At 38.5% G+C, this 10,226-nt stretch overlaps 1 protein-coding gene across 6 annotated transcripts in view; it reads right to left on the bottom strand.

Annotated features, from left to right (window-relative positions):
• Positions 1-3,317: 3,317 nt before the first annotated feature.
• Positions 3,318-10,226, bottom strand: part of SYT16 (synaptotagmin 16) — a 245,294-nt gene continuing 238,385 nt past the window's right edge. For all 6 annotated transcript variants that reach the window (XM_058739259.1, XM_058739252.1, XM_058739255.1 and 3 more), the window contains one exon: positions 3,318-4,219. In XM_058739259.1, coding sequence (XP_058595242.1) covers positions 3,906-4,219 — 314 coding nt within the window. In that variant the 3' untranslated portion in view covers positions 3,318-3,905. The remainder of the gene's footprint in view (positions 4,220-10,226) is intronic.

Raw genomic sequence — 10,226 nt, 5'->3', positions numbered from 1 at the left:
TGTTTATTGTTAAAGCTTATTCCTCCATGTGGTTTTTTTTTTTTTAATTTTTTTTTAACATTTATTTATTTTTGAGACAGAGAGAGACAGAGCATGAATGGGGGAGGGTCAGAGAGAGAGGGAGACACAGAATCCGAGCAGTCAGCACAGAGCCTGACGCGGGGCTTGAACTCACAGACCGCGAGATCACGACCTGAGCCGAAGTCAGACGCTTAACCGACTGAGCCACCCAGGCGCCCCACCCTCCATGTGGTTTTATGTCATCTACAAATAATTCTTTTCTATCACTTTTCTGATCTTACTGTACTAAGTTCTCTGCTGCAAGAGGAGAGCCAGGCCTTGGGGCAACTCACAGTTCAATGTCCACACCGAACCATCAGTTTCATAAAATTTGTGGCCATCAGAGAAGCACTCTCTCTTAACTTGATGGTGGCTGCAACTTAAATGATGCTTTACTTGTAAAGAAAAGAACTTTGGTTCTCAGATAAGACCATCTAGGACAAGCAGGATGTAAAGTACAGTGACTGCCTGAGAGGTGACAACAGTTTGCACAATACAGCGCAAGCCCCCACCCTGCAAAGGCAGAGGCCATTTCAGGCTCGCTGAGGCACCTCACACTATGGAGAGCATCAGTGCTGAAGTCAATCAGTTACTGTCATTGAAGAAGGAGCAGAGGACACGGTGCCTAACGTGAACAAACATGCGGGAGCTTGCTCTCTTCTCCCCCTTGCCGTCATGGCGCGGACTCTCTCTCCAACTTTGTGCAGGCAGATGCCAAGCAGAATACATCCAATGGCGGTACAAGTTCTTCCATTAAGGAAGGCAAGACCTCCCTCCACAGCTACACTACATCAGCCAAAACGGTCCCAAACAACTTGCATCACACAGGGAGCCAGTGAAGGAGAGGGAAGCCAGAGCAGATGCCTCCCTGCCTGGTGAATGGCCCATTTACAAACTCAACAATAGTCAGAGGGGAGCAGGGGGCACAAGAGTTACCACCATGATTGGTGACACCAGCACTTCTGGATCCAGTGTAAGTCAATGCCCTGAAAGAAGACAGGCTAGAAAGCAGATTACCATAAACCTAGAGCATCATTTACCCTCTACCCTGTTATTTAAAAAGCACTGTCTTTAGGAAAAATCATGGAAGGAACTACTCACGCAACAAATACTGGTGCTTCCTCACTCTCAAATGTCTCTATGGGATATTAACTGTTAGCTAGATAAAACAGGCAAAAGCAGCCTTTTCACTGCTGAACCAACTAATTACCTTTTTTAACTCTTAAAAAGCGAAGGTAGATGTAAGAGCTCTAGTGAAAAGAAAAACATGTTAAGTGCATTGTGTCTAGACTTTGCCAAGCAAATAAGGGAGAGAAAACGTACAAAATCAAAAGATCTTGCTACACCAGAATTTCGAATCAATGTAAAAAAAATTTCAGCCTCATATTTTAATGTATCTTGTCATTAGCATTTCATATTTACACAATCAGCCTCAGATTGCTGTATATTCAAGATGTACACGCATCCTACATGGTGAATAGCACCCACATAGTAAAATTACAAAAAATTAAAAGTGCTTTTCAGGCATCTCATCCCTTAAAATGCTGCACATTCCTGTAACTGTCTCATAAACAGACTATTGGAAAAAAGATCAAACACACAAGGATATCTTCACTACACCAGCAGAAAGCCCTAAAAGTGGGTGGGTCAAGGCAGAAAATGAAGTGTAGGTGATTATTGGGCACCATAAAACAAGGGATGCAGCAAAACACAGAACAGGAAAATATGAGGCGCGGGTGGGGTGGGTGGGGGGGATCCAGGACTGTCAGTACAATATATGCAGGTTTTTTTCAAATGTAAATTTTAAAGTGAATGCTGCTTTTATGTTTCTGCATAAAGGAAAGCATAACAAGGCTGCTTTACTTCCCTTTTAAACACAAGCGCATGAAGAGAGTAAGGGTTGTGAAAAGCCAATTCTTTATGCCGCTACTTAATCAATTGCACTCAGTTCTACTCGATGACACAGCCACACTGCAAAGACCACTCAGCAGTTAATGGATATAATGTTGGAAAAGCACTTTGAGGTCTTCCAAAGAAAGGTAGGGTAAAAACCCAAAGGAGCATGGTTTTATTACTTATTCCCAATAACGAAGCAGTATTGTGGATGGAACTCCCGTGACCTAAAAAGAAATTAAGGTATTAATTTATTTTGCTAATTCTTATTCTTCCATAGGAAATCACTTCTTTGCAAGTTGGTATGTGAAATCACAGTAGAATTAGCCAGTGCCCTAGTCTGTTCTTGTCAGGATAACCATTCCACACTGCACTGAGAGGGATAAATATGTTCTTCAAGTGTTACAGCCTACGTTTACAATCTGTCAAAATGTGGAGCTGAGGAGGAGTTCTGTGTTTTTCACTGTATACATCCATCACTAGCTATCACTCTCCCCACAGACAGCAAAAAGTCAACAATGAAACATAAAAGCTAAAAATAAGCAACTGAGCAATTGCTCAGAAGAGCCGTGCGACAGGCACTGGCTCTACACGGACACACATTCCTTCCCTTTCTTTATTACTGACAATTTAAGGTAACTGAAGTTAAGGATGCAGACATAAGCAAAAGAAAAAGAAACATGCACTGCACAAATATGTCAAAGTGGGAAATAAAATTTCATGCTCATAACCACACAAGATCAGCGTTCCGAATGGCACATGCCTGGAATGCAAGGAGTGACTAATATATGCTACCGCAAATGCCGTGAGAAATGACAATTATAGGCACTTCAAATGCTCAGAAAAAGAACTCAGTGTCATTTCATACAAGCTGCAAATATTTCTTCATTCACAGGTGTCATAACATGTTCACATCTAAGAGTCAATCAAATCAACATTTATTAAAGACCCACTGTGTACCATTTACTATGCTCTAATCATGGAAAATAGTGCATGAAAAAGAATATGGTTTACATGCAGGTGTATGTTCAAAATATATGTATGGGTATATACCACTGAATATAGAAAAAGTATAATCTAAAGGAAAACGCCCGATTCAGAAAATCAGAAAATCCATGACTTCAATAGGTACTTTTGGTTTTCTTCTCATTCTATAAGAATATATTAGGTAAGAAAAATGGCAGAAAAACCTTGAAAATTACAAGTTGGAAATCTTACAAATGAAAAGGAGACAAGTTGTCTTTCAACAGTGTTTTTAAACTCTTTTTTTAACCTTCAAAATGATTCATTTAACAAAATCTCACAGGAAACCACAATGTATAAGTGAGATAAAGAAAGGTATATATATAATGAATAGAAATGTGTTGTATAAGTACACGTTTATAACATTTATTAGGTAAATAAATGAGGTGTGTTTTCATAAAGACAAAAATGTGAAATAGGGAATGATAGATGACAGTTACATTCTTTTATGAGCCTCAGCATCTGATTCGTTTCTGTATTTGGGGGGTTTTGGCACCATATTAACAAAATTCTGGTTCATACACATACCTGGGTACAAATAGTAAGATTTAACAGCTCCCCTGAAATCTCAGGTTATTCTTCAAGCAAACAGAGACAGCAAGAAAAGCTTTATTCCATAGGCTGAACCCAGATACACTAACGTATGAACACAAATTGACTCATCACTGTTCTCAACTATGGTTAATTTTCCATCAAGTACACTTGACCATGTGTATGTGGGTTTTTTTTTTAAATTACAATATTTAAATTCAAATCAAACCTTCGAGAGACCCAAAGACCCTGCCCAGAATGTCCCAGAGGTTAGAAGACCCTAATCCCTATTTGTAAGCCTGTCTTTAAAAAGCCCACCAGCATATGAGGAGTTGGTATGAGTGGCTAAAAGGCGGGTCACCGGGCCATACGTAGCACACAAATGCCTGTTGGCAGAATTAGGATTCGAGCAAGGTGTGCCATCTGCAGATCTGCTGACCTTTTGTTTCCTTCATTTCCTCCCAATGGTCTTGTTCCTCTTCTCCACTACTATTTTGGCCCAGAGCAATCCAACCGACCATCTCTTTACGCTTCATAGTGCGCCTATTATAAATGGAAATCATCAACGTGACATCAGACAGCTGAAAGAGGGCCACCTGGAAAACAAAGGTCTCCTTATAGACAGGATTGGGCTGACCACGTCGAATGGATGTCTTACAGCGGGACATCTCTTGACCCACAGAATTGAGAAGAAAGAGCTTCCCGTATGTATCTAAGGAAAAAAAAAAAAAAAACAAATAAGAAAACATCAGGGCTTTCTGTTCTGCTAGTTGTGTTGTAATATTTACATGGGCTCCAAGTTTTTCCTTTTTAACACATTGATCAGCATCCTTGGGCCTGGTGTTTGCTGCAGGGCTAACATATTTTCCATGAATTATTAAGGAAAGGGATTATTAGCTTCAACGTTGAATGTTTCATGCAGCCCACAACAGGCACCTTGCTGATGTTCATCAGAAGCTCTACATTTATGGAGGTGTATACATGCCTAAGTATATGTGCAATGGTGTCTGTGGACATGCATGGTTCTTCATCCACATTTTGTTTATGTAACAAGACAAATATATACATTTTGTTCCAGGAGTGTTTTCTTTTAATAGTCAAAATACTGTTTTATGCCAAGATCACAGACTGCCTTCTCTTCTCACTCTCTCTATATTCTTTGGACCATCTTATCCACTCAATGACAAGTACCAAATCTGTATCTCTAGCCTAGACTTCTCTCCCAAGCTCGAAATCCAGCTCAATACCACATTCAGCACATTCCACACACCTCTCACTCATCGTGTCCCCAGCTTTTAAAAACTTGCTGCTCCAGTATTCCCCATCTCTGTGAACAGTAGCATCATCCACTAAATTACCCAAACCAGGAGTCAGGACTACATTTTTATTTATTTGTTTGTTTGTTTGTTTATTATTTATTTATTGTGAAACTGGCTTTCCATACAACACCTAGTGCTCATCCCAACAAGTGCCCTCCTGAATGCCCATCACCCATTTTCCCCTCTCTCCCACCCCCATCAACCCTCAGTTTGTTGTCTGTATTTAAGAGTCTCTTACGGTTTGCCTCCCTCCCTGTCTGTAAATTTTTTCCCCTTCCCCTCCCCTATGGTCTTCTGTTAAGTTTCTCAAGATCCACATATGAGTGAAAACATATAGTATCTGTCTTTCTCTGACTGACTTATTTCACTTAGCATAATACCCTCCAGTTCTATCCATATTGCTTCAAACGGCAGGATCTCATTCTTTCTCATATAAACCACATATGGTTTATAAACACAATGGAATACTACTGGACTACATTTTTGGCAAGACTGGCTCCTCGCCCCTAGTCTAGCCAAGCAATCACCAAGTTCTGTTGATTCTATGTCCTAAATAGCTCCCAACTCTGCCCACTGCTTTCCATTCCCGAAGCCACTGAACTCTGCATGCACTGCAAGCTTGGGTCACCAGCCTCTATCAGAACCTGCAATACAGCAGGTCTCTTTATTCATCTCCCATCCCTGGGCTGCCCAATCCCACAGCCAGAAGGAGCTCTGTAAAATGCAAATCTGTTCATGTCACTCACTAATAGACAAAGACTAAGGCTTCAATACTTCCCACTAGTCACAGGATCAAAACTAAATGTCTTGGTATAAATCACACACTCTGACCCTCTTACCTTCCAGTTTTACTATGCACCACTGTTGCCTTTATATGCTGCATTCCCACTACACTGAAGTACCTTCACCCCTCCAACCCACCCCGCTCTCTCCCTTTCAACTTCTGCACAAACTCTACATGCTCTGATACCACATGTGATATTTATCTTCCCACAATTTCTATTCATTAGTTTTGTTTGGACGTGGCTGTCTCCAGGAATTTTTGCTGACCACAAGCCCCTGCCCTGACCGGGATAACCCTTCTGTGTGGTCCATCAAAATCTAGCTTCAGGTTATCTCATGACTTAGCACCCAGCATTGTCATTGCTTGCTTACTCATCTGCAAGGCTATCAGTGTGAGAGAGGAATTGCCTTGTTTATGACTGTACCCCTGGTTCCTGGCCTAGAGTCTAACACATGGTAGACGTTCAATAAATATTAAATATTTTGAAATGAATGTACATGACTATCCAGGAGGCTTGACTTTCTTTTTTCTTTTGGTCTTGGGTTTTCAAACTTGAAAAATGAAGATAAACCCCTTGTTTTATACCCCCTTGTACTAGAATGCTATAAAATGGTGACTAGCCTCATATGTTTAGTAACTTATAGAAAGGAAAGAAAATAGCCAAATTTTACTAACATAGTCTCTCCTTCTGCTAAAATTCCTGAATAATTACAAAGAAGATTATCCCTACAATTATATTTTATTAAAATCACTTGATTTATCAATTTATTGACCCTCTCTTAACTATGATTTAAAAAATTTTTTTTTATGTTTTATTTATTATTGAAGGAGAGAGAGACAGAGCGTGAGGGGGGAGGGGCAGAGAGAGAGGGAGACACAGAATACGAAGCAAGCTCCAGGCTATGAGCTGTCAGCACAGAGCCCGATGCTGGACTTGAACCTGTAAACCACGAGATCATGACCCAAACGGAAGTCAGAGGTCCAACCAACTGAGCCACCCAGGCACCCCTTAACTACGATTTTTACCACTAACTTCTGTGTGTCCTATTCTTTAGAAAACAAAACAAAACAAAACAAAACAAAACGTTAGGGCGTTTCCCCAATTCTATCATTCTGTACATTCTGTTCAATACAGGCTGAAAGCTGGTTAGTGTTTACTGCTCACTTTCCCACCTACCAACCAGTCAAACTTTTAAAAGTGTAAATCCAGATCTTTGTAATTTACAGTTCCTTACAAGAGCATTGTAAGATCGGAAACAAATTACAACCTGCAGTTTTCTTTCTATGTTGATCTTTTTCTATTCCGGTTTGATGTGTTATTTTATTCACTTATCTGCTGAGAAACACAAGGTGTGAAATTACACTTCAGGTGTGAAAACACTTCTCTGTCTCAGAAACAGGGCTCTCCACTCTTCAAACTGCTCTACAGAGAAAGCTGTCAGAAAACCAACAATGGAGGAGTGAATTTGTGTTTCCGCAGCTGTACAGCTACATGATTCCTACAGGAAAAGTTCAACCCAGTCACAGAACTGCTCTGGCAATTCTACTGTCAGTTATGGCAGTGGGAATTGAGATCATCTTGCAAACAAAGACTTGCTCATTTCACAAAGTGCAATTTCAATCTTTATCCCGTCACAAGATCCCTTTCTAATTATAAGAAAGGCCATTTACTCCTAAACCACCATCACTGAAGCTGAATTGAATGTGTATGACAAAAAAGGGCAATAATTATTTTATGAACAATCCAGTCTGAGGACACCTAACCAAAAGAAGAGAAACATTGCTGATTATTCCAGCTCCAGGGAACCTCTCCTCTGCATTAACGATGTGTTTATTTTTAATTGTCCAGAGCAAAGGCTGTGCCCAGGAAATTCTACCTGTGAGAGACAGTGCTGGGGTTTTTGGGGTTCGATGACTTATTCCAATGAGCACCAGTCAGAATTGACAAAGAAAGGGTCAAGTAAATATACAACTTAACTGAATTCTGTTTTAATTCTTTGGAATTGATAATACTTGCTACAAAACACCACCAAGCAATATTTTATCTTCTGATGGATGAGTATTCAGAATGCCCCACAGTGGCACTAATAAATAACTCAAAAACATCATCAAAAGTTTGAATGGGTTGGGGCACCTGGGTAGCTCAGTCGGTTGAGCCCCCGACTTCGACTCAGGTCATGATCTCACTGTCTGTGACTTTGAGCCCCACGTCGGGTTCTGTGCTGACAGCTCAGAGCCTGGAGCCTGTTTCAGATTCTGTGTCTCCCTCTGTCTCTGCCCCTCCCCCACTCGTGCTTGCGCGCGTGCGCGCTCTCTCTCTCTGTCAAAAATAAATAAACATTAAAAAGAAATTTTTTTTAAAGTTTCAATGGGTCATGATTCCTTGATAGAACTGGATGCTGCTCTTCTGACTCAGCTGTGTCAACTGCTTTTCCAGTCATTGTCTCTTTTTACCAGTTGTTTCCTTCTCCATACAGGAAGATGCCATGCATACCAAAAAAATTATAATAGTACATAATCCTCAATTTATCATGGCACAAAACTATGTCATTTTAAACTCAGAAGTCATTTTTCCAAAGAAACAGCACAATACCCTACTGGTTACTTATAGAGCTCATATGAAACACTGCCTATTTGCAGTACCATAGACTCTGCCTTGGGGCAGGGGTGGGGCACCGTGATTGACCAGGCAAGGGAAAGGAATTCAGTCATTTAACCTCCCCTTCTCTTTTAATTTATCATAGTTACAAGATATTTTAAACATACAGAAAAGAATAGAGAACAATATTACATATACCCAAATACCCATCACACAGATGTGTGGTATTTAGCATTTGTTATAGTTACCACTGACCTTTTGCTTTTTGTTGGATTTTTAGGAAATAAAATATTATAATTGAAGATCCTTGAGTATTCCTCCTTGATCCTATTTGATTGCTTCTCTCACTAATAGTAATTACTAGTCTGTATTTGGAGTTCATCATTTTCATGTATATTTTTAGACTTTCACCATATAATAGACATAAATATACACAAAATATACTTAATAGTATTTTGCACATTTAAAGTACTTAGCATTTTACTGTATTTATTCCTGAAAACATGCCTTTTTTCATTCAGCATTAAGTTTTTTATATTATCTGTATTGATATATATACTCATTTATTTTAACAGATATATAATGTTTAAACTACAACTCACTTGTCCATTCTCCTAATTAATGGATATTTGTGTGTAATAACCAAGAATTGAAAAGATTTCAGTGAATATTTTTCTATATTTTACACTGCCAAAATTTGAGAAATTTTCCAGTATATATGTAGGAGTGGATTGCTGGTTCTTTATAAATTCTAGATAAATATCTTTTTTATATTTATTGCTAGTATCTTTTCTCTGCATGTAGCTTACCTTTTTATTTTATAGTGACTTTTGTAGAGTAACTGCTTTAAATTTCTGTGGAGTCATGTTTATAAATGTTTTCCTTTTTAGTTTATGCACTAACAGAATTATTTAAGAAATCCTACCCAAACTCAATAGTCTCATATATTTTCTTCTATGAGTTATAAGAATTTATTTTTCATATTTAATCTTTAATCTACCAGAAATTGATCTTTGCGTGTGGTGTGAGGTAGGGATCTATTTTTTTTTTTTCCATACTGGAAGCATTATTCATTAAATAGCCCATCATCTCCCAACTGATTTGTAATACAATGTCAGATACCAAATTTCCAAGCCTGAGTGGCTCACCTGATAATAGTTATTATCATCATTTTATAATATGCCTAGCTGTCTGCTAGGGAGAATCCTTTTATTGTCTTTTTTAAATTTTTCATTATTTTAAGCTCTTGCTTGGTTTAGCTGACTTATGCATATGAACATATAATCAGCTTGTAAAGTTCTATTAAAAGACATAAAGCAAAATATACCAAAAACAAACAAACAAACAAACAAACAAAAACCACCCACCCCCCGGGGATTTTGATCGAGATTGTACTGGATAGAAACTTGGGAAAAGTTGTCTTCACAGTATAGAACATTCTTACCAATGAACATAGTTTACCTATGTTTTTAGTGTTCTCTTGTGTCTTTCAAAAAGTTTTGTATTTTTTTTCCATAATTTTCTTACTTGTCTTTTGTTAATGTTATCCTTTGGTACCTTAGATATTTTCTTACTGTCATAGGTAGTAGTGTTTTAAAACTCTACTTTCTAACTGCTCTTGATGTATTAGAAAATAATTGGTTTTGTATGAAAAACTTATTAGTTTAAGTTTGTAGATTTTCCTAATGTAGACAATCATACTTTTACAAATAATGGCAGCTTTGTTTCTTCCTCTCATGTTTTAAATTTATATTTCTTTTTCTTATTCTACTGAATTGCCTTGAGCCTCCAGTCTAATATCAAGTAAGAGTGATGCCAGTGGGAATCCTTATTTTGTTCCTGACTTTAATAAAGGATTTCAGGATTAAGAATGACAGTTAGTGCAGATTTTCTTTAAGTGCCCACTATCAAGGTTTAGCAAGTCTCTTCTGTATTGCATATTAGTTGTTGATATTTAACACTGTTTCCACCATTCTAAGCACTTTCCTGTACCAAAGGGGCGTAAAACTTAAAACTG

This window comes from Neofelis nebulosa, chromosome 7, assembly GCF_028018385.1.
Source record: "Neofelis nebulosa isolate mNeoNeb1 chromosome 7, mNeoNeb1.pri, whole genome shotgun sequence".
In the NCBI taxonomy this organism is placed as follows: Eukaryota; Metazoa; Chordata; class Mammalia; order Carnivora; family Felidae; genus Neofelis; species Neofelis nebulosa.
The sequence above is the reverse complement of the archived record's forward strand: the minus strand, read 5'-3'. Positions and strand labels throughout refer to the sequence as shown.